The sequence below is a fragment of the Lepidothrix coronata genome, unplaced genomic scaffold, assembly GCF_001604755.1.
Source record: "Lepidothrix coronata isolate B3197 unplaced genomic scaffold, Lepidothrix_coronata-1.0 Scaffold40, whole genome shotgun sequence".
In the NCBI taxonomy this organism is placed as follows: domain Eukaryota; kingdom Metazoa; phylum Chordata; class Aves; order Passeriformes; family Pipridae; genus Lepidothrix; species Lepidothrix coronata.
Genome location: NW_016690220.1, coordinates 1,292,852 through 1,318,130, shown reverse-complemented (window position 1 = coordinate 1,318,130; position 25,279 = coordinate 1,292,852). Strand labels below are relative to the sequence as shown.

Here is a 25,279-nt window from a genome sequence, read left to right as displayed (position 1 = left end):
TCAGCAAGACAGCTGGAACCAAATCTGAGTAATCACAGAATAGTTTGGGTTGGAAGGTACCTTTAAAGGTCATCTAGTCCAACCCCACTGCAATGAGCAGGGACATAGACCCCATAACTGCATGGCAGAAAGCACGAACACGCTTCACTCTGTAAGCCCTTCCAGTCCACATGAGCTGACGCAGCCCCATCACGCAAAAGGGACGCAAGGCCATGCCAGAGCCTTTGTGCACCTTACAGACACAAGAGTGTAGCAAGCTGCCTTTATGAACCTTTGGATCTCAGCACAACTCCAGAAACACCTTAACAGCATTCCCTCCTCAGTGACCCCTCCTCAGCAGGGATGCAACCTCTCTGCGTTACTTCTATGCACAAGCAGCTATCCAGCAATTTATGTTACCAACACTGACATGTCTCATAGTGCCAGGGGGTCTCTAAGGCAAGGAGACCCGGTTTGCTGGAATTGCTCAGTTCACACCAGTTGCAAGAGCCCACCACGGAAGGGTACCATTCAGCAAGATGCTGGCAAGCAACCTAGCTAACCAGGTTTATACACTAACAAGGAAACAATTCCCTCTCACAGCTGCTGCTGATGTGCATACGTATCTTCTTCACGCTGACCTCTTTCAGCTTTCTTGGGACATCCACATGGAACTGGTATGAGACAGAGGCAATAACATTTCCGAAGACAGATGGAACTAGCAACTTTGTTTTTCCAAGATAAACAAACACACCCATTAACTAGACCAACAAGACTCAAGAGCATGCTACCCACACACTGTATGACACCCATCATGGTTGAAAGGCACCTGCATCACACTCTGCAGTTCCAGTACTTCCCCGTGATGCAGTAGGGATCTGGCAACTGGTGAAAGGAAGGGAATGGGACATTGCCACTGCTTACCAGCTGAACTGGGACCAATGAAGTACAGTGCTAAAAAAACAACTCAGGGAAATACTGCTGTCTAGCCTTATTTCAGGTATCCAGAGGCAGGACAGTTAGTTGCAGGGATGGTCTCCACATGGTCTCGTGATCAATACTGGTGAAGCTCACTGTGAGACAGGGCTTTGTGCATACCTCCAACAACATCCTTCCTCTTGCTCACCACCACTATGCACTTGCCAGAGCTGATGCAGATGACAGGTACCCTTGCTGAGGGGTCATATGAGCAGAGGAAGATAACTTTGTTGCAGCAAGCTGTTTCCTGTGATCTGCAACCCATGAGCTGGCTCATGTGGTCAGCTGCTTCTGGGAATATTTTAGAGACAGGAGATGGGTTCTGAGGCACTGCCAAGCCACTTTGCCCACAGCAGCACATGTTAAATCACAACAGATATCCAGTCTGCAGCTTCTCCCAGAGCTCCCCCTCTTCTCTCCATTCCCTCTAGATGACATGGCACGCCTGTGAGACGAGCTTTAGAGCCTCCTTGCACCCCAGAGCGCCCTGCAGTGCTTGTACAAGAGTGCCGAGTACAGCAAAGAACAACCTCTAACAAAGATCCTGCATTACAATCCACAGGTACCATACTTTGTTACTCAGCATGTCCCCTTGCCAGGTGACTGGGAAACTCTGTGTGTGGCAAGGGGAGGTGTTCTGTGGTATGGTAGCCAAATACATCAAGGAAGGAGAAATTTAATCCCACTTAAAACAAAATACAGCACAGGACAGTGTTCTTTTAGGGGGCAGGCTGAGACCCTCAGGGCAGCCTTCGGAGAGCTATTCAATTCCTCTCTTTCAGTGCAAGAAATGTTAACTCACTGAACTTCACACTGTGAAAAGAGCTGCCAGGTAATGCTGTCAGATTGCCTTTGAAGTCAGACAAAAAAACCGGGGAAGGGGAAATTCCACAATACTCTCACCAGCACCTTTGCATCCACAAGCAAAAGGCAGCAGACCTGAACTGAAGACTGAAGGTAAATAAAAAAGTTTCCTGTTTTTCATAGTCATGGTCCAATGCAAGCACAGATACCTTGATGAGGTCAGAAAGGCACCAGCCACACAATTACTGAAATCAACTAAAAAAATAATCTGATGTGCCTTTGGGCTTGTTCTATTTATACAAAAGGTATTAGCCAGATCTAATGAAAATCGTGATGAGAATTAGCATTTTCAGTCACCCATGCAAATGTTAAGACAACTAGCAGATCATTGTGAGGACTGTTTGCCCTCAATTACTGTCTGTCCAGGGGAAACACTTGGGATACAACCTTTCAGGTACAAGCTGATAAATGGAGACATCTTGTGTTTACACACACAGGCAAGTAACTCCCTCATGAAGGAACCTCATGGATGAAGAAGCAACTTTTGAACCACAGCACTGTATGACCCAAGTTCAGTTTAACACTGGAAACAGCAATCTCACATTTTGTGAGAGGTACAGGTAAATCCTGTACCACAGTTTAGTGCATAAATGTTGACTCCCCTATATGCTATCCTCTCCTCTTTCTAAAATGCAGATATTTTAAAAGGAACCAGTACACTGCACTAGTGTCCACGTGCACTTTTAAGTGACTGAAGAATAATGCAGCCACAGCAGACAGTCACTCCTCCTGCTATTGATATTCTTTGTCTCAGCTAAGAATTGCTCTGAAACAAAATTTTTAAAACTTCTTGCTGCATACTGTACTCCAAATGTGCTGAACTTTTATTTTTTCCCCTCTACAAAGGATAAGGCGTTCAAGGAATGCAAGCTTAGGAAGCTCCATTTTTTCTTATTACTAGCCACAAAGGCACTACCCTTGGACTTATTTATGGGCTCTATTATAAAGCATTCCTTTATTCACTCAGAGTCAGAAAGAATTCCCCCCAAACTGCACAAAACTTTTTGGTTTGCTGGTTAACACAATGGTTTTTCCTCCCCTCTCTACTCATGTCAGCTGCATTTAAAATCAGACCTTAGTAAGTGCATAAAAGAGAAAATGTACAGATTACGTTATTTTGTAAACAAAATCACCTCATCTGGTGGATACATACTACTAAAACTACTGAATTGCTTGGCAGAATGAAAACAAAGCCACATTAAACCAGGCTAATAAAGTGAACAGTTTGCCAGCAGTGTCCATCCCGAGGTCATAACTTATGATACCTCCATGGTATCCAGGGATGAGGGAAACAGCTTTAGGCCTTTTCAAATCTTTAACTGGTACCTCAGCTTTAATGAAAACAGTTGTGTTCACCTACAGTAGAGGCAGAAAGGCTGTCTCAGAGTTTGCTGCTGCCAGCAGCTGAATAGCCTTGCAATGCCCTTGCCATGTAAAAATGTTGCTTTTAACCAACTCCACTGGATTCCAGCTCTCCAATTTCCAAAGACACCAAGCAGTATAGAATTTCTTATTCATATATAAATTCAAATTAAATAACCATTCTCCTTCAAAATTTCACAATGTTAATTTTTTTAAATTCTCAAGCCATTTATTGTTTCTAATGCAAAAGGATAATCAGAGAAGAAAACTAACTGGTCCAAGACTCACAGTAAAAGGTCAGTTCTCCTCACTAATGCTATTTCCACACCTGTTCTGTCACTGCTGCTCTGCCCAACTGATGGCAACACTCTCCAAGCTGCCTTCTAATGCTGGGAGTAAAACATCACCAGCACTCGTGTGCTTTCACCTAACCCATGCTCTCCTGCCTGGGGAGCAACAGCCTTGCAGAGCAATTAAAAAGCTATGGTAAACAGTACAAAGCAGAGAGCTGAAAGGAAGAAAAAGCAATACATGGGAGAAAGAACCAAAAGAGAAAAAATACAAGAAAATTGGAGGTGGTGGGGCAGATAAGTGGAGTACAAGTTGTTCATGTGAAGTTTTTAGAGGTTACTTAATATCAGCATATGGCAGGGGACTGAAGAGCAAGAACAACAGTGAAGTTTTCTAGGTTAATAGTTTCCTCAATATTCCCACAGGATTCTTTGCTACTCTAAACATAGCACAGAGGAAAAAATAAGATCCAAGTAGATCATCATCAGGGGCAGGTTCAATAAAGAGTTCTTTCAACCTCCCTCGAGCTGCTTTCTCTCTTAGAGCTGAAAAATATCCAGAGTTCTTACGCAGTATTAATTACACTGACACTTTTAAATTTGGAACGTGCAATCCCAACAACACAGGCAGTCTGAAGACAAAAAGGAAGCTTTCAGTCACTTAAAAAATAGTTTGAGTGGAGTTATATTTGTTGATTTACATTTGGAGTTAATTTTTAAATGCCTACTACAAACACCTAGCAGAAATACCCTTCATTGCATGCTTGCTTTCAGTGCAAGAGTCTACCAATTAAGTTGTCCTAAGCCCTTTAGCGTACTTAAGAGTTTGGAATACTTCAAAAATTTAGCAGAAAACCTGTTCCTGAAGGTCTGAATCTTTGTATTTGCACTGTGCTATCTACCTCCCCTTACTACACGGAAGCTTCTCTGAGCTTGTGAAGTCTTGTCAGGTAAAATTCAGTGCCAAAGAAGAGACTGTCCACTTTCATTATTATCTGCACATTATACTTGTTTCCAACACTTACAGAAGGGAAATGACAACTAGGCACAACAGGAAAAAACCTGAGCCATCAGCAGGAAACAGAATCTGTTGTTTTGACTACTAAGGTAAGAAAAGATAAATAGTGGAAAATTCCCCTTATAGGCATCTTAATAGAGGTGGATCATTTGAAAAGTCGTCCTTACCACTGTTTTTATACAGCCAAGGCACCTGTCAGATTAGCTTCACTATCTCAAATAAAAAGGATCTGACCAAGGAAGAAAACAATAGTTTCACTTGATACTGTATTTGAGTAGACATAATTGGGGAGTTCTTGTATTTTGCTTTTTTAAGTACTGTCAGAGCAGCAATCCACAACTGTAAGACAACAAACAGAAGTTCGGAGGGACAGAAGAGTGTTTATTTGCTTGTCCTTATGTGGGTTACCAGCTGAAGCTAAGCATGGAGGGGAGCAGAAGTTCCTATTAAAGGCTGCATGAGTTCCCACTGTAAACAAGTTTCTTTAGTCTAAATTCAGCACAATGTTATGGTACTGGTACCAGCTTGGTGTGATTTTTAAGAAGTATCAACTGTTAAAGTTTACTTTTATTATTAATAAATTTGGTTATGTGTATTTATTATTAAGATATTAAACTTTGAAACTGAAACCAAATCCCATGCAGCTTTAATACAAGTGCAACAAATGTTTACTGTTTTTGCTAGGCTTCTGTTCTGTGCTTGCTGTACACTGCAACTACAAATATTTATGCAGCACATATTTCTGTGACAGTTCCCACTACCAGTTATTGATCGACTATAGGCAAAGCCTATCTGTAAGCTATGCTATTTCCACATGCTTTCAACCCCCTTTCCCTGAAAATTCTTGCTTAGCAGCTGTTCTGGTTGCAATTAAAATAACTGTGATGAAAATTAAATATCCTCATACTCTAAAAATGAAGTTTTCAAGGAGAAGGAGAGAAGCAACCTCACACTGGCTCTGCTCAGCCACCAGGTATCACTAACCATGCGAACAACAAAATCCAAGCCTGTTTTGTGTTTATGTCTGACAAGCCAGATTAAAAGCTTTATGTTTTTAAAGTTGCTTAATAAACTAGTAGAAAGACAACAATTATTCAGTCTCATCATTTGAACATGAAAGGTGGAGCAGAGAAGTTACAGTAAGGTGTTGCCAGACTTCACTGGAACAAATAGCTGCATTTTACTTATCTTCAGATATCAAAGGACTTGAGTGGGACAAAGATTACTTGGCTTGACAAGCTTTCCTAGATCTCTCCAGCTCAAAACCAGAGATGTTTCTGAAGAAAATCATGAAAGGATTTAATTTAAGCCTAGCAGCAATTCTTATTATACTAGCACAAAATTTACTACCATCCTCTGATATTGTCAAAGCTAAGACAAGATGCTTTGCCCCCCTTCCAAATACAGTGGAGCTGCACATTTCCAAAGGCTAGAAGCAGACAAGTTCTTCCTCCCAGGAAGCAGAGGCTTCATGGTAGCGTTAAGATGCTTTAAAATATGCTGCTCATCCCATGCTAGGTCCTCACTCAAACAACTAGTTTTCTGCCAAAGAATGGGCTCAGGGAGTTCAGCCACTGGATCATACTAGTGCCAGGGCAGAGGACACAGGGTAGCAGCCCTGGGACAGTCTGACCAACAGCACAGCCACATCCTCCACTGTGCCCATGAGCTACACTAAGTGTCAGGAGAGTTTCCTCTCCACCCTCCCACCATCTTTATACAGGTGCAGGTAAACTGAAGCCACTTTCTCTACACCCTTTATTTTATTCCCTCATTCATTGAAGACCACTGTGAAAATCTGCTTAGCTCAACCAAAAGCAAGATCAGAAGCAGTTCAGTATTTTCCCTCAGTAGGTGGTGCAACCTGCTTTATTCTTTAATATATCAATCAGATGCCTTTGACAAGAGCAGTAAAATCACATTGTTCTTGTTGGGAAATATATTTTGAGAAGGTGAAGTCAATGCCTGTGCTGTAAAATGAACAGGAAGGTTACTGAAGAACCAAAAAGATGTGAAAGACTTCAACTCAAACTTTTCCCACTCTAGAAGAGCAGAGAGTTAAAGGTTTTAGGTAGCTGGAAATAGTTGCTGCCTCAAAGCCAGTTTTTCTGTTTAACACATGTGGTTAGACAGCCAACAACCATTCCTAGGGATTATCTGCTCAGAGTATGAAAGACAATAAAACAACCCACTATCGTTTTTTCAGTCAGATCTGGGCATGATTCCCATTAGCACATTTTTATTTTAAAACTGTGTGACTGCTCTGATTTTATAATACAAGAAAGCTAAGGACAGATGTTGGTACTTAGAGCTGAACAAAACTCTGCCAGGTAAATAAATTGTACAGTTATGAACTGCTTCTGAACGTGCAGAAATATGTTTCATGGCACAGCAGTTTAAATACATTAGTTACTGCATGCAGTTGAAGAAAAACAGCATCTTCCAATCTTTAAATTAAAACAAGCCAAATCCAAAACCCAACCAGGTAAATGCACATTTTTCACTGTTGATTTTGGATCAAGCTCTAAGTGAGAACTGATGGCAGACAGCAGCTCTAACCACTCAAGGAAGAAAACAACAACTGATGTTCAGTACTGGTTTACTGTTACAGTAACAGACTATTAAAAAATTATAGCTACAAAAGAAAAAAAACTTATAGCAAGTTTCTGAAGATGATACTTGATGGTTTTTTACACACAATCAGTTTTTCAGACTGCAAAATGCAAGACGATACAGGTATCAGAAGTCATCAGCCTTCTCCAACTTCCAGCCATGTTAATTAACAGCTGCAGTTCATTTGTGGCATTCACTACATTATAATGTAAAGCCCTTCTCCAGTTAGCTGTGGAGTGTGTTTTAGGACTGTTTGCTGTTAGAATGCCCTTCAGCTTGTTCAGATTTTTTTTGCCTTTTATGCTCCTGAAAGAAGTGTAATATTTGAGAAAGCTAACGTGAAATACAGACTCAGCACCCGACACTTCAGCACTTCACCTGCCTCCTACTTGGAGGGCAGTTATCATGAAACCGTTTAAACCTTTAGAGAACTTTAAAATTACTTGTATTGTTGGAAAGATTGTGAATTTGATTTAGAATTTGCTTTAGGATTGACAAAGTGCCCCCACACTCATTAATTTATTGTTATTTTATAATAACAATACTCTATAATAACAATTTTATTGCTATTGTTATTTATAGAATCAGAACAGACCTCCTATTGCAATGGGGACAAAACAAAAAGGCTTCTTGGAAGAGTTCATTTGACCTCAGTCTGGGATCAAGATGAGACCCAACAGGCTGTGCACCACCTCTGTCACCTCCTTTGCAACTTGAGCTATAGCAGATTTTGTTACTGTCCATGTAAAGTCTACAAACCCCAATGAGTGGTAAGAAGTGTAGATCTGGTTGTCATCAGCCTTCATCACTTCTCCCAGAATCAGAATCATTAGTCTGGATCTACAGTGGTATGCTCAGTTCGAATTAAGATCCAAATATCACTCCATTCACTATGCTGCCATCTTTCAGCATCTTGGTCCTAGACATACCACTTTTCCTTGGAAAAAAGCACTGCACAGAGTACTTAGAGAGCAATCAGCACGTTCATTTTGCAACACTTCCCTGAGTTTCTGAACTTTCTAGGTCGAACATACCATAGCAGGTAAACCAAGCAAAAGAAGAGTAATCCTGAAATGTCTTTTACCTGGTAGACCTCCACTTACATCTTTATACCCCACTTGCTAAGTTCAAGGAGTTGTTTCAGGCAGGTTTACAATAAAGATATTATAATTCTGCTATTTATTCCATTCTATTTAAGAGCCTCCAATACATCTTGGAGGCCTCTGCCTCTGTGAGACAGGCATTAAAGTAAGATTTGATAATAATTTCATTCCATTTAATCATACAAGAAACACTACATACAGGACGTAACACTAACTTCTTTCAGTTTTTCTGTTCTATGTTTCTGCTTGAATTCATAGTTTACGCTTAAATATTTTTGCAGTATGCAAGAGATTGTCTCAAGTGCTGTAGTTTGACTCAGACACAGAACAAATATTACTGAAAAAATGATGATCAACTGTATCATCACATAAGCTCTTCCTCTATGCAGGTGTTGGCTAGAATACTAGAGTTCAGATATTATGGAGCAAGTCAAGCACATCCATGATTTCTTGGGTTGTTCTAAGGTCTTTGGGATATCCATCCCTTCTACAGCAGCGGGCACCTTCCATAGAGAGTTCTGTGTATATGTGGTAGCAGTTACAGCTGAGTGAACAAATTCTCAAGCTCAAAGCATTAGCTGATATAAATCACTACTATACTAATGAAGCCAAAAGAGCCACATCAGTTTACAACACAGGACATGACCCATACTTGCAGCCTGGGAAAGCAAGTCAAAAGAAAACTGCCTTTTCTTTTTATAGCCTGGTTCTCTAATTAGGATTTTTGTCTGCACTGTAATTTGGTATCGGGAAAAAAAAAGGCAGAAAAGAGCACCACATACTTTCAGCAGACAAATCACCATGAGCTATAAAAACTTGCTATAGCTGAATTTACTCAAACATAACCCACAAATGTCCCAGATTCTTCAAGACCCCAAAACCCATGAACAGTAATTGTTGCAAGCACACTGGGAAGAGCAATTCAAGTTCTTACTAAAACAGCTAGCTAAGAAGCACTGACATCGCTGGCCTGTGAAGGGCTGTGATCCTGAAAAATCTGGGGCTGAGGAGACTTGAACAAAAAAGGAGAAAAAGGAATAAAACCATCCCACACCTGGACACCAACCTGGCATGAAGAGTCCAAGCAATGAGCACATCGTTTGCCTCTGGTGAAAAGTGAGGGAAAGGCTTTTGAACTGAAAAAGTACAGGACTAAGCTCAGATAAAAAACATCTAGGCAAACAAAAATCAAACTAGCAAAGTGTTCCTTGATTATTGTGCAAAGTTATCTATTTTGCCACTCTGGGAACAAACAGGCTGTTTTAATGTGATTGTATCATTCACTTGACAAAAGAAAGGATATCCCAGCTATAAACTGAGAAAACAGATGACTCATCAAGCAGTTGATAAACAGTTTGCTCTGCTAGAAAAAAAAAAGACCTGTACTTCAACTATTCAGTCCTTTTATGTCTGCACACTTCTGCCTAGTTCCCTCAAACAAGAGTGTGAGAATAACCTCTGGCAGCCACCTTCCAGGACTACTCCCACTGAAGAGCAGTGAACCCTGATCCAAAAGCCTAGAGAGCCCGTGCTCTGCAGTCTCCTTCAAAGTCACAGCAGAGGACTACTCTCATATTTTACCAGCATCCCTGTCACCTTAATTTCCTGCCTCTGAAGTCAGAGTTTAGGGTGTGAGCTGAAGCACTGCAGGCACACCACATTCCCCTGAATGGCACAATGATTTCTTGGACCTAGTCACCTTGTTCTCTTGTGCAAGTCTCCAACAGAAGGACCAGCATTGCTCTGTCACCTCCATCTAAAGACAGGGAAAAGAGCAGGGGAGCAAAGGAAAAAGAGATAAACAAGATTTCAGTAATTCCTACTATTCTTGAAGGGAACAATTTCTAAAAGTTTCATCAAAGCAAAGGAAATGGACTTGGGACCATCCACAAGTATAAATCTCAAATGTTAACCTCAGGAGTCCCTTATGAGAGGTACCATTAAGCAAAGGGATTGGCCAGAATTTACTGTTCCCTTCAGCTTTATAGAAGGAGAATGTGTGTTGGGAAAGTTTTCAGGCTTTTCCACAAGCGAGGAGGCATGGGCCTGTCTTCCCTCTTATAGGAGCTTTCTTACTTGTCAGCATGATTCTTCTCACTGAGCAAGAGGTAAAAGAAAAGCTTTTAGGAAATAATGCCCTTTTCCATTAAATTTAAAAATTATAAACCTTCACAACTAGCATACTTCTCCTATTGAAGAAAAGGAGGGAGCACTTTTTCTATTTGTAGCCAACAGTCCTCTCATTTGCCTACTTCTGTGATTTGCATTTTGGTGGCAACCCCCTCCCAATGCAGAGTTAGGGATACTCAGTGGTTTCAGCAGTCTGTTCAAAGCAGAGCAAGGACAACTGCATTTTGAACAGGATTGATGCAGAGACATGAATAAACTTGAACTGAAGTAGGCATGGTAAGGGATTTCTCATGACCTGACCCACCATAAACACCAGCCCTAACAGGTATCACAGGAAAAAGATTTCATAGAATTTGTGATCCACCTTTGTATTTTCTGCACAAGAAGGGAGAGCAAGTCCTCTCCCACAGACATACTCATTCACTTGATAGATACACCACCAAAGCAAACTGCTGTACACCCTCTTCTCAATTGTCTCCTTGAGTACTTATCGAATGTAAAAGAAGGTGGCAGACGACATGCTCTGAATGGACAAGAGCCACACAGCCCTGGATGTACCTGAGGACACTGAATTGAACCACACACTACACCAGCTCATATCAATGAGAAGGCTGGAGCCTCCTGCTACATCCTTATCATTACACAGCAAGAGTCCAGGTGAAAAAAGCTACATGACTGCTCAAAGTCTCGGATTAAGTCTTTTTTCTGAATCTGTTGCTGACAAGACTTTAATTCCAAATTCCATGTGCTTTAAATCACTATATGACTGAAAAAAACCATGGAGGAAGTGTTAACATAGTGTTAGGTTCCCCTGGGATTTATGGAGCTCTGTGTTGAAGACGCCTTATTATAAAAACCAATTCTCATCTGAAGCAACTGCCAAACATGGTCTTTAAGGAGAACAACACACAGCCACTTAAACTTGATGTCACCTTGACATTTGGGCAATTCTGCCCAAGGTTTGCTTGATGAATCAAAATTAGAAGAATCAGCATTCTTTAGTGTAAGGAGGGAAAAATCATCATTTGTCTGTTTGCCAGGTCAACATAGTCAAACAAGATGTCATTTATGACTTTTTTTTTTCCTTTCATAACTACACATCTCTGTGGGTTCCCATACTACACAGGCATGAATCATTTGGGTATGACACTGACTATCAAGATGGATAGATAAGATTTCAAAATGTGAAGTAGTAGCACCAGGATCCCCTTCCTCCTCACAGCTCCCTCAAAAAAGTGGAATAGTGCACTTGGCATGCTGAAGTGATGATATAGTACCAGTGGTACACTCCCCTTGGAAAATACAGGGCCCATGGTGATTCTCAGCATGTTATCCTTTAAACACCTTACAGGTAGCAATGCAGTCCCTCTACCTGCCCTGAAGCCATGCCATTCCTGCAAGTTGCAATGAAGTGCCTGAGAGGAGGAGCAAGATGGCTCCTAGGCCCCTCTTACATCATTTCAGCCTTTAGATTGGTGCCACAAATCCACTCTTCACCTCGCCCCAGCACACTTCAAGGCACTGAAAGGAAATTGCATCTTACCTTGTCTTTGTATAAAAACCCTGAGCAGTGGATGAGCACTTGAAACAGCCTTGAAGAAGTTGTCATCATTATTAATAGGGAGAAGGTCTCCATGCACATCAGCATATCCAATCATCACTTCCAGGTTGGCTATGTGATGAATGTGAAGAATTAGTTTGTAGAAGTCTTCAAACTTTCCTGGCTTGTAGCGATCCAGAGAGAACCTTCTGAACTCTGCCCCAAACTGCAAGAGAAAGCAAAGAAAGCATCAACAGATGTGTCAACACAGGCCAGTGCTCTAGCTTGGCATTCAAACATGGTATACATCACCTTGCTCTTTTCACAGAATCCAAGAACATCAGAATCAATTAGGTTGGAAAAGATCTCTGAGATCGAGTCCAACCTCAAAATATTCCAACATATTCCATGGTGAATATAGTCACATGTTGTTTCTTACAAGTCTAAAAATGGTCCTCACATTAGAACATAAACATGACTACCAAGACACCACTCTGTTTGACAATAGATATGCTCAAGTGTTCCATCTCAGAAGAAATCACATTTTTAAAACATTAAGTTTTCATTAAATCCTCTAAAGAATAACTGCATTTGTAGGATTTAAGCAGGAGAGGAAAAATTTGATTCTCTAATGAAAGAAATTAAGAGAATGAAAATGGGCACCTAATTAAATTAAATGGTTTAAATCCTCTTTCTGGTACACTTAATTTAATAACTCAGATTGTATAGTATTAATAAGCTACTGTTCATCAACTGAACCTCTAAAACCATCCTAACTCTCTCTTGAAAGCACGGAACCACAGCCACACATCCAAGTACAAGTAATACTTGGACTAGGATCTCATGGAAGTTGTCATTTGCAAAGTCAGTCAATACAAGGGCTAGAAACCAAAGACACAAAACTAACAAGGACACAAAGAAAAAGAAGGAAAAAAGAAACAAAAAAAGGGAGAATGTTCTCTAGATAAATTCTTCATCAAAATGAAGAATGACTTGCTTAGAGGTGCTCAGTTCTTAAATCAACTATACATGCAAGCCAATCTTTTGCTGAGACTAACAAAAGTATGAATCATCACTATAATCATCTTCAAGCAAAAAGAAAAAAAAAAAAAACACGACAACCCTAATGGCTTTGGGCACAAGCATGTTCTCAAATTACTTCCGCAGTTATGAAAATCCCACTCTTCAGCATCAAAGCCTAGTTGTGATCATCTGAAAGCTTGTTTAGTCAAATTATGCTGCTTGTTTGTAATATTAACTGCTAGTTCCAGTTTGGATTTCAGAGTGCCCATCCAAATGCACAAGATGCAAACAAACCACAGCTGGTTCCAATGGGGGAAAAACAGTCCTCCTTTGTCCTTCACCCCCTGCTCCTCTCCAGAGAAATCCAAGTGGCAACTTACTTCCATTGACACATTTCAAACTGAAAAAAATGTAAGTATTTTTATTTAAGTTTTCTTTTTCTTAGATTCAAGCAAGAAACAACCATCTTCCAGTGACAAGTTTATCTACATGGTAAACTAAGGGGGCAGGAACAAGGTCTTCGTAGGCTTTTTTTAGAGCTGCATCTCCTACTCTGCACACCTGAGCGAACCTGGGATTCCTTGGGATTCCTTTAGCCAAAATGCCAGGACATTCAGATGCCAATTCCAGGAACCATTTGTTTACTGGAAAACTTGTTTAGGACCATTAGCACACACAAGGATGTGGCTGCCGTGCAGTCTCACCCCAGTCAGTACAACACCCATCCTACACAGCTCCCTCAGACACCTGCCTTGCACGGTCTGCCGGGGGAATCCATCAGTCCTGCTCTGCCCAATACATAAGCCTAGGCAGAGGCCATCTCCTGCAAAGGGACAGCACACCCAGCAGGAACGTGACATGGAAAAGGAGAGAGGAAAGAAGTAAGGATGGTTACTTGCACGTTGCTACGACCCAAAGCTCAGCTTAAGTTGCCACATGAGAAGAGGATATGTGGCAAAAGGGCCAGGCCTCCCAGCCTAACCCCCGTGGGCATGCTGGACATGACACTACTGGATCAGTGGAGCGTGACACGTGGGAATGCAACTGCAGACTTGGGGCACTGTGGTCTGACACGAATGCTGTACAGTCAAATTAACTTGATCACATGTTCAGCCTTAGGAAAGTCCAAAAGACAATTTCATTTGCCTAGGAATAGGATAATAGTAAATAAATGCAAGAGATTTCACTTGTACTTTTTGCATGACATAGCCTTTTAAAGCAAGAGAGCTAGAAGGTGATTCTGTAGAGAAAATCTTTTTCAAAAGAGATTAAAGAAGATAAAGAGGATGATTTTGTTTTTGTTTGAAGTTAGTATTACTGTAGTAATAGTCTAGCTGATTAATTCCCTCTGTGCATATAGACAGGCAGCAACCATTGTCAGTGGGTCTTTTCAGAAGAGGGGGAAAAAATGCTTCAGCTCATTCATCATCACTAATGAGGCTGATAGAAAGTATCACAGTAATAATAGGTTTTTCAGTACCACACAGCTTGGAGACTGAGTGCTCTGCATTGTATTCAGCCAGGATTTTGAGGTAACATCCACCACGTATCTTACAGAAACTACAAAATCTGAGGGCTTTGCACAGATAGCCAAGATTACTAATCTGCTTCTCTAAACTACAAAGTTCATCTTTAGAGTATCTCTTCACAGAAAGATACACAGGGACTAGTGTCTGCCAGCAAAGTCTCTGCCAGCACAGTACTGTATTACACTGTTTGATTTGCTAACAGTTTTAACAGGCAGATTAGTTTTCCAGAATGAAGTAAATTATTCAGACCTATTTAACTAATACAAATACTGCATCTAGTATTGCAGAAGTCAGAGGACGACAGAGACATAGATAACTTAAAAGAATTTAGTCTGATAGAGCTAATCATGACTGAAAAAAACCAAGCTAGAAAGAACTGTATGTTTTCTTTCACAAAAATAGCCTCTGTCCCAAGATCCTCAAAGTATCAGCCAACCACTATACTTGCTGTCTGCGGTTTGATGACAAAAAGCACACAACAAAATACAATACATCAGGCAGAAACCTTGATAAAAACAGATGCCAAGTTAGCAAAAAAGAAAAGTGTTCAGATAAAAGTTGTCTTAAACAAGGAAGTCACAGCTAACTGATCAAAACTTACAGTCTGACCAAGAGCAATCAACTGCTTTTTTGGGTTTTTTTTTCTTGCTAAGGGGTACGAGAGGTCAGAGGAGATGAGGAAACAAGATTTTGAGGTTTATTTACTTAGAGAACTGTTATTTTGTAAAATGAAAGAGTCATTTTGAAGTAAAAGAGATCAACTTTTTTTTTTTTAAATTTTAAGTTTCAAGAAGTTTACAGGGCCAAAAATGAATCCCTATGTTTATGAAGTGCCATCCCTCCAGTTTATTGCTAGCTTTGAAATCAGGGTATTATAATAAGAAGACATCAAAGAGCAACATTTAACAATAAACATGAATTATGTTAGCCACCTAGTTCTCTCATGGAGTAAAAAGTCAAGAACAGAAAGAAAAACAAACACTTTCATCCTTGCATGGACTAATTTCTGCTTACCTGTGAGACTTTCAAAACTAGGAAGACCTAATCAGTGATGCTTTATCAGCAAGAAGAAGCAGAGGGCAAGAAAGAAGAGGGAAGACAATGTAAATGGTTTTGTGCTTGCTGACTTTACCTGGGACTTCAGAGCTCTGCTGTCACATTTATGTCTGTTTCTCCATTCCCTTTTTCTCCCCCAGTTATGTCTCCCCCAGCTCACTCAGCACTCTCTTGCTCTCCTCGCAGTCTCACAGTGGTTGTCACTATGGAAAGACACCACCAAACATGGAGATGTTCTCTGCAACAAGTTCTTTCTTCAACTGCTTGCCCCAAAGCAACTCTGCTTCATCCCAATGATCAAGCTGGTAGAAGTGTGGGATTTCACATTCTGCTGTTCTGTGCTCACACCTTGCTAATTCTTCCAAGAGACAGTCACAAGAGCAAGACACCCTCTCTTCTATTTGCCTTTCACAGAACCGACATCACAGATGTAATTTCACTACCTTCTCCCCCAAACTTTTTTCCTGATTGATATCATGCCATATTCCTACCCTTCTTCCTTCTATTCCCTCCTTTCCCATAAAAATACAGCCAGGCTTTAGTATCTTAAAAATCTTAGAATAGTTTCTCTTCCCAAAGAAAACCAGTGGTTCCCCTTCTTTTTCGTGCTTCTTGGATACAATGCTTCACATCTCTGCTTTTTGTTTGAAGAACAACCTTTGTAACTGCTTCAACCCTCTCCAGCAGTCTGTAAGGCTCAGTTCATGATAATACTTTTCTTTCTTCTACATCTACTTGGAAGAGAAAGTCAGCTTCTTTGTCTATCCCCATCACCCTCAGTTCAACTTCTGTTCATGAGATGCACCTCCTATTCAACTACATAAAAATTCTCTTCATAGACACTCAGCTGCCAGCTCAAGGGCAACTTAAAGACAAGCTGATCCTTTCCCCTGCCTCACCTACCTTATTTCATGATTATTGGGAACTAGACCACTACACTCTGCCTTCCCCAGCATCTTTAACTCCAGTGCTACCTTTCATTCAGGCAGTTGCAGATATTTATGTGTTAATTACCCAGATCTTTTCTGCCCAATATCGTAAACCCATGGACACCATTCAGCTACTCATCTGCACACCTGGACTGCTGCTCTGTACTTTATCCTTGCTTTCCTAAACACTATCTTGCCTCATTACCATGTGGGAGTCTGTGAAAATAGCTATCCATGAAAGCAATTTTATCAGCCTGTTCACTGGAACCCATCATTCCTTTCTTTGCCACCCCTGCTCCAGTAGCTCCTCTCCTATTAGATCACCCACATAGCTGCTTCCTTCCTACCATCTCTCTCAGTACTGCCTCCAAGCAGCATACTGCCAGCCTCTGTCACCGCCTCACCTCTTGATATTTAAACCCCCACTGCTGCTCTCCTTCAAGAAACAGTCATTAGCAGCAAAGCAAAGCCTTTAAAATAAATAATAAGTGCAAAGAACACCTTTCCAAAAGAAAATCTCTTCCTTTTTTATGCCAGTCCCCTATATCTCTGGGAAGAAACCAAACTCTGTTTGCAAATGATGTAGACCAAGATGGTCCTGCATTTTCAAGAGAAGACCAAGCATCACACACTCCATCACACCACAGAGCTTAAGCACAAATACAGCACAGAATGCAAACATCCATGGCATGTCACCATCAGGACAAGGAAAAAAGGAAGATTTGGCACCTTGCCACCCCAAGAGACAAAGGACCACTGAATCAGGTCTGGTCAACACTGCTAACAGCAGATAAATCCATGAGCCTAACTTTCTGCAGAAAGGTAGCTCTGCCCAACAACAGGTCTCTAGCAAAATCAAAACATTTTCTGAACATTTAATAAGAGATATCTACATGGATATAAGAAACCTGTAACCAGTAAAGGCTCTGGCTGGTTGCAAACTTATTTAAGACCCTTTTAGTTTCTGCCAGAGGTTTCCCCATGAGCTCAGTGCCAACAACAGCTGCAGAGAAGTAATTTGATGCACATGCACGCAAACCCCTGGCCAGACCCGAAGGGGGACTGGGAACAGCTGTGCAAGGCGGAAGCAGGAGTGATGGCCCAAGGCTGGGTGGCCCTGGGACTGGTGCACCACATCCCACCCCAGACATTTCTGCTTGAATTAGCTGCAGGAATTTCCAATGGGAACAGGACTACTTGGGAGATTTTGCCTTCACTTAGAGGAAGGGAACGTCTCCAAAGGTACATTTTATCTTTTAACTTCTGGCCTCCATTGTAAAGGTAGTTAGGGGCAAGCAGTCAATCCTTGGAAAGTCCTTCTTGGTTACTAAAGCTCAGATTGAGTGCAGTCTCTTACAAAGGGAATGATAAGGGACTACAGAGGAAAGCACCATTAATTGCACCTCTGAAGAATTCCTTGGAGGTGGCTAGTTCTGGAGCCTGTCAGACAGAGCCTCCACAGGTATTTTAATCTCACACAGGAGACATTCCTTTCTGACTTGGCTGTAAACAGCATTTAATTTTCTGAGGTGCTCTTCAAAGTTGAAAGGTCTATTGTTCAGTGTCCTTTAAGACTGTTTCAGTGTGGCGAGACTAAATTTCAGAAGACAACTCACATAAGACAGACAGGCTGGACAAAGTTTTAAGCCAATCAGACATACCCAAGTTACTAGACTAAAAATTATTACAAATGGGTGAGAAGCTGGAGGAAAGATCAAGAACAGGAGAGTATGGGAGGTACTGAAACACAAGGTAGCAGCCCTAGCCCTTCTGGTCAACACATCACAGGGACACTGATAACCATATAGTTAGCACAGCTAGCACCCAAGGTCATAACAGTATACTAACTTTGGGAATATTATCGGAGGAACCATCTTTCCATAACTAGACAGACTTGAGACTACATACAACCTGAGCACCAGAGCATATCCTCCTCTACACCATGCTCTATGACACCAGGCAGCTCAAAGCACAGGTTCTAGCCTTCCCTGTATCTCCTACAGACAATTGCTCACATAGGGTCTGAGTACAGGTCAGAGAAGATACACTGTGCTGGTGCTTATTGCAGCTGTCACCTGAACAGAACTATCACAAAATGACTTGTCTCTGCAACACCTTCCAGCTGAAAGGTTTGGCCTCTCTCTGTGAAGGGCAGCAAGCATGCACAGGGCCCACTGTTGTGGCTCAGCTGCTGCATGGTAACTTGTAAAGCTGTGGCCACTTTCTCTAAAGTCGCCTAACCACTTAAAGACAGACTTAAGTTTACTAGGTATGACCACTTCAGAAAGTCATCCTACTATGAAAAACAAAGATCTGTAACAACAGACAAACCAGGATTTTAGTAGGTGCTATTTAGCACATCAGAATAAGTGCAATACCTGCCGTGAGAAGCCAGCAAACTGGGAGGGAAAGGAACAGAGGCAACACTTCTTAAGGGATTAATGTTTACAGTCTCTTTCTCTTGACACGTTTTGCAACAATCCAGATGTCTCAAGTTGCTATTACCATAGCACATTGTCTTTATCTGAGAGGGGGAAGCACTGCAGTTTTCTGAGTCCGTGCCACATTTGGTTTCCATATAATCAAATATGTTTTGAAGCTTAAAACCAGAAGTTAAATCAGCTGGTTACAGGGCTTTTCACTGCACTTATTTTAGTTTTATTCTAGGTATGACATGTATGACCTTAACTTGGAAGAATAAGTACTGCCTAAAAACTTAAAGCAGACTTAAAGTCTGTTTTAACATCTTGTAGGTTTAAAAGGAGTGCTGCTTTTTGATCTATTTTGAAGAGTGCTACACGTGGAAAACTTTTCTTAAAATTTCAGAAGGCCTGTAAGGCTTTGGGGTTAGAGTGAAAACAAAGTACAAAAGGCTGGAAAACACTATTTGTAGACCTCTCTCACTTAGTTAACACCAGAGAGTATAGAACTAGACCTTTAAAATCTCTTTACAGGGGACTGTTAAAAGTAAGTTTGCTCTTACTGCTGTTGCTACAGTTATAACACTGCTTGATGTTCTGCTTTATATCTTTCCAATACACAATGTGTGTACATATACTGTAATAGCTGAACAGTCACACAGACATGCAGTATCAGCAACTTTTGGAGAAGGAAAAAAAAAAAAGGATGCAAAAGGTTTAAACCAGCAATCTTTATGTAATGGCACAGGTACACTTCTAAGAAGAGGTAACAACATGTGAGCAGGACAAACCATTCACAAGCTGTTTGGATGTTACGTCTATCCAGCAGCTGGGCAGGCTTGCTGAAGCACTGACTTCTACACTTGCCTCAAACTAAAGCACATTCTTTTAGCTGCTAGTGACTTTGTGGAGCACAGCTGATCCTAAACATGCTGTCTGTCTTTGAAAACCATAACTGTATCACGTCTATTCAGGACACATCAAAAATGACTGAATATTTATTAAAAATCCATTTGCGACATCCATCTGAACACCAACATTTACTGGAACAAAGTCAAAACAGGATAGGAGAGCAAAAAAATATGGTTATAGTTAACTGGTTCTGTTTATCTTAATGGGTTTGTTTATAGTAGTAGGATGTTAGTCACATTATTGTTAATTTGTAAATCAGTTTGTAATGCAAGAAAACATGACACTATTAATAAGGCAGAAATGTCACAGTCGGCACATGAATCAGGTAGCTGCGCTTTTATAATCCTCAGCCATTACCAAAAGTTCCACTGTCTGAGAGGGTTCAGCAACAACAAAGGCTTTTTTCCAAAGGACTATTTTTTGGGGAACCATGAGTACATTTAGCCCGTTTCAAAAACATGAAAATTAATTCTTACTTGTATATATACAGTTGGTAGGAATTTAAATAGTAGTAGCAGAAAAATAGTGCTCTGTTGCTTTTAAGCCAGAAACCCATCAGTTTCAAAGTAAAAAAAAAAAAAAAAGACCCACACTTTCACTAACAATTCAAAGGCCGGAGGCAATCTTATATCTCTACTATTCCAGAATATCTAAGAAACTCGAAAAGAAATACATATTTGGGCTGATAGCTACCTTCCCTGTTTGAAAAAAGGGGGACAAAAAATTAAATCCCCTTTCACTCAGAGCAAGACAAAAGAAGATTGGCTACATGGAGTTATAATTAAAGAGAAGTCTCACCATTAATGTAGGAATTCCTATTTTACAAGTATTTGTTCTTCTGTAGGCTTATACTTACAGGCAAACAAGCCTGCAACCTCTCTGTAAAGCTAAAGACAGAAAATGAAAAATAGGTTAAGAACCCTGCCTGTGGCCACGAGATCCCAAACAAAACAAACAAGAAAAGCCCCACACGCTGCAGGCACTGGACCTCTTGGTAAAAGGGAAAAAAGGGGAGAGAAAGGGTCATCTGGAAAACTTTTTCAGAGATTAGAGACATTTTCTTCAGAGGGGACAGATACTTCACTTGTCACCCAACAGAGGAAAAGAGGCAGTGAGTACTAGACACATGAGAATACACAGTTGCTTTAAGCCAGCAAGATAATGTGTTTTCAGATCCTGTCTAAAAGGGCTGAAACATTAATCCTGAGCTACAGAGACAACACCTAGATAAGAACTGAGCTTCTAATTTATTCTGTCATGAAACACGGGAGAGGAGGGGTGAGGTGTAATTACAATTCAATTAATATTTTCCTATGACATGTGGCAATTTTTAAGTGGGTTTCTCTTTACCCTTCCACTTTCCTACCTAGCAATAAGCTTTAAAGTGTTTTGATTTTAAAACTAGTTCTCAGAGGAGGAGACAGAGGAAGGGAGAAAGCAGGGAGCCCGACAGAAGAGGACTTCTTAAAGCAGAAGACTATAGCAATTTCCATCATTGCCATGTCTGAAAACAGAGGTGCAGATGCTGTTTTCCCCTTCAGTATTTGCTGCAGCACAGCGATCCAAGAGGCTTTTGCAGCACCTTAGTCACACAAAGAAAAAACAACCTGATGTACACCAAGAGTCATGACACAGTGTCACGAAGCTCATCCTTCTAAAAAGACATGTAGCCAGGGAACATATCACTGCCAATGATCATAGTCACAAGGCATTAAAAAATTCACAGACACAAGCATCAGCAGCTGAAGCGTGCTTCTGGGACACGTTCCCAGCAGGGATGATGGGTCAGGCTAGGTCCAGCGAAGGTTCAGGCTGGCTCAGACCAGCTGAAATCCATCCAATCAATCACAAAGCTCACAAGTCTACTGGACAAGAAGACAATACTGCCTGGAGTTTTGGGCCCTTTGACACAAGAAGAATGTTGAAAAACTGGAGTGAGTTCAGCCACCAAGATGCTCCCTTCCTCCTTCTCTCCGCTCTGCCCTGTTTTGGTTTTTTTTTCATAATCCTCTGGCACACATCAGGAACCTTACAACTTAAGGATACTCAGGGATTTACAGAGAAGTGTCTTACCCAGTATGGTACTAAGCTCTGATAAGTTCTCCCCTTCCAATAATCAAGGGTACAAACCAACTTTAGAGCACTTTATTTCAGAGAAAAGGAAAGAAACCCAGGAAAACCTGGAAAACCTCAGTTTTCACAGGAGCCATTTCTGAATTGTGACTAATGTGACACACCAGCTGGATAGTGGTTTATCCTTAAGAAAGGAACCACCTGGCTATCAGAGGCAGGGATATCAAAAACACAACACTTGCAGACTATCACCCATCCGACTCCCCACAACCATTTTTTCCAGAGCTCCTTTCCATCGAACTCGATCTTCAGAGAAGAAAAGATATTTCACACCACTGTGTAAAAGCAGCACTCGCTCACACAGCTCCTCCGCTAAAAGGGATTCCACGTGCCCACCAACTGCCACTTCCCCAGCCTTTGAAAAGCCACCAAGAATCCCTTGATCTGGGGCCAGCAGCATGCCCCAGCGCAGAGGCTGAGCTGCACCCACCTTCGCTCACCTGGCAGCTTGTGCTCTCAGGCGATAGCTGCAAAAGCAGGAGTTCAGACTCAACTTTCAAGTTCTCAGGCAAGCTGGGACAGGCCTCATACTTACAAAACACAGGCAACTAAATGTTTAAAAGCTGACTACATATGGCTACCAAAAGCAGCATTACTGAATCTTTTTGTTTCCCCAGCCTTAGACAGTCCATGCAAACAAAAAGCCTCAATAATCCGTATTTCCATTTGATCACAGCAGGACAACACAGTGATCCACAGGGACAAGACAGACAGCATCGTAACCGACCCTATAAGATATTTAATAGGACGTATGAGGCCTTGACACAGTACTGTGCCAAGTATCATTTGCCAAAGCTTTTCACTTCAAACCACTGAAGAGTAACTCCGTGAGAGGGAATCTATGAGCTTTACAGACAAAAGAAAACCATCCATACCAACCTCTGTTTGCCAGCAACTGGCAACAGCCTGCTACATCGACAGCCTGGCTGTTACTGTGCCCAAGTCATGCTAACAGTGAAACCCACCAGCACCAGGAAATTCAGCAGCACAGCTTCCACTGACCCATAGTGCAGGTTCAGGGATCATCACTGGGCATAGGCCCTCAGCAGGATATTTTGACTTTAGCCTCTATTTTTTTTCCTCCAGTTTTTTTCCAATGCAGTACAGTCCTCTGCAGTTACTTCTGGGTCATCAACAGTGACAACCCTGAGCTACAGACCTCCAGTAAACCCCTCCCACCCATACAAACTTATTTTCCTTCCCTCCAAAGATCTGCAATCATTGCTATACTTACAACCTCCCTATATCACTCTGTGTCTATAGAGCCACATAAGATTTGCTTACAGAATTCCTGCAGCTATAGAGGAAGCTACGAGCTGTTCATTATACTGTTGCTTTTTAATTGTTAATAGAACAAACTCAAGCTACGGCAATATTAAAGTAGATGAGAGAGGATGACCTTAAAAGTTCTTACCTGTGTTTTAGTGTAAAGCTCACACAATGCATGGGGTATAACGCAGCAGACAGAAAACAGGACTTAGGAGCCACAATGAATGTTGTGGGTGGGTTACATCTTAAAACCAGTACAAACTGAACCAAAACTTTCCAGCAATGGAAGGAGGATGGAACTTTCTAGGCCAGTTGAGCCCTTCCAAGTTGCAACAGGAGCTTAGGAAATAAGGGCCTCAATGTACATTTCAGGTGCCACGTTTAGAAATTATTGGAGGCTCCCCTGGACACAAGGTACTTCTCCCACTGAAGTCACCTCAGCTCTGTATGTTGCTCAAGGCCTTTGATCTGAAGGCAAATTTTATCAGCAGCAACAGACAAAAATGGGGACCACTGAGCACTAACTCCCAAACTCATCACCTCCAACACCAACTCAGCAGATGACGGGGGACTCCGGAACAGGCTAAAGTTATCTGTATTCTTTTCAGCTTATGCGTTACCTACACCTTGCCCGTTGTATGTGTACAAAACAAGGCTTCCAGGGAGATTTCTCAGTGTTGCTCAAATGCTACTTATTTTTGCCCTCAGAGGTGGCAGGCAAGATTGTGACGTGCTGGTTCAACCAAGAGCGACCAGAGGCTCTTGAAGAGAGCTTAGCAAGACCAACCTCAGGCACAGCCAAACATCATCTTAGGCCACTGAGCTTCGGCAGACGACTGTTTGTGGACAAGGCAGCTCTGCCGATCTCAACTCCTTCCCTAACACCACCAGCGCGCACAAGCTGATGCCGGTGCCAGCATCCCCAGGTAACACCCGGCACAGCCGCCGCTGCGAGGAGGTCGAAGCTTCCCGCTCTCTCTGGCTCCTCGGGCTCGGACCCCCGGCCCATCTCCTTCCTGCTCCTCCGCTCCTCTGGCCAGCGCGCTGGGGAAGCCGTCCCGCCGCCGGGAGCCGGCAGGAGCACCGAGGCAGTGGCAATAGAAGCGCCCCGGGCTGGAGCGGGGGCGGCACTGCCTCCGCGTCCCCCACCGCCCCCGGGACGAGCCCCCGCCCGCCCGTCAGGCGAGGCCAACGGCGCTCCCCGAGCTGCCCCGAAAAGTTACCGCCGGAGTCCCCGCGGCGGAACAAAAGATGGAGCGGGAGCGGCGGGCGCCGCGCCGGGGGCGGGCGGGGAAGGGTCGCGCCGCCGCCTCCCGCCAGGCAGGGGAGGCTCGCCGGGAGCGGCGATCCCGCCTCTCCGCGAGCTGCCGCCAGCCCGTCACCGCTCTGCGGGCTGTGCCCGGGGCACGGCTCCGGCCGCACCGGACGGGGAGCTGGGATACGGGATGGCGGGGGGGGGGGCTCCATTCATTTTCGGGAGCGCCGCCGGGCAGGGGCGCTCCCGGCCGAGACTGCGCCGCGCTCCGCTCACCTTACTCTTCACTTCCACTGCGCTGCACTCCAGATACCGCAGAGTCTGAGATTTGTTGAAACTCCGGTTCATCTTCTCGGCCCCGCTGCCTCCCTTCCCGCGCCGCCGCCTCCCTCCCTGCCTCCCGCCTGCTCGCGGGCCGCGCGCCCCCGGGCCGTCCCCACGAGCCGACGGCCCCGCTCCCGCCGCGCTCCGCTCCGCTCCTCCGGGCACTTTGTTCCAACGGGACCGGCGGCGGCGCCCGCAGGGATCCGCGCGGGGCTCGCGCGCTCCGGATCCCGACACTGCCGCGCGCGCGCCCGCCTGCGCCGGCGGCGGGCGGGGCCTCGGCCCGCCGGGACGCGCCCCCGGCCCCTCCCACAGCCACGCCCACCCCGCCTGGCCGGGCCCCGCCCACTCGGCCGCCGCGGAGCTCCCGCGCGACCCCGCCCCGCGCGTGTGCGCGGCCCCGAGCGCGGCCCCGGCGGAGCCGCCGCGCAGCGGGAGCTGGTGCGGGAATTGTTTTCCCGGGCGGCGAAAGGTCTGGCTGCTGAGGCCGTGCAGGAAGCAGACAGAGCATCCGCGGCAGCCGCCGGACCGTGGTTCGCCGAGTGCTCGGAG

The 25,279-nt window shown here is 43.2% G+C and overlaps 1 protein-coding gene across 1 annotated transcript in view; it reads right to left on the bottom strand.

Annotated features, from left to right (window-relative positions):
- The window catches only part of PARD6G (par-6 family cell polarity regulator gamma), a 65,765-nt gene extending 40,984 nt beyond the window's left edge, over positions 1-24,781 (bottom strand). The window contains exons 1-2 of the mRNA XM_017813158.1: positions 24,680-24,781; positions 11,881-12,103 (exon numbers count right to left, since the gene is read on the bottom strand). Coding sequence (XP_017668647.1) covers positions 11,881-12,103; positions 24,680-24,751 — 295 coding nt within the window. The 5' untranslated portion in view covers positions 24,752-24,781. The remainder of the gene's footprint in view (positions 1-11,880; positions 12,104-24,679) is intronic.
- Between the last annotated feature and the right edge of the window lie 498 nt (positions 24,782-25,279).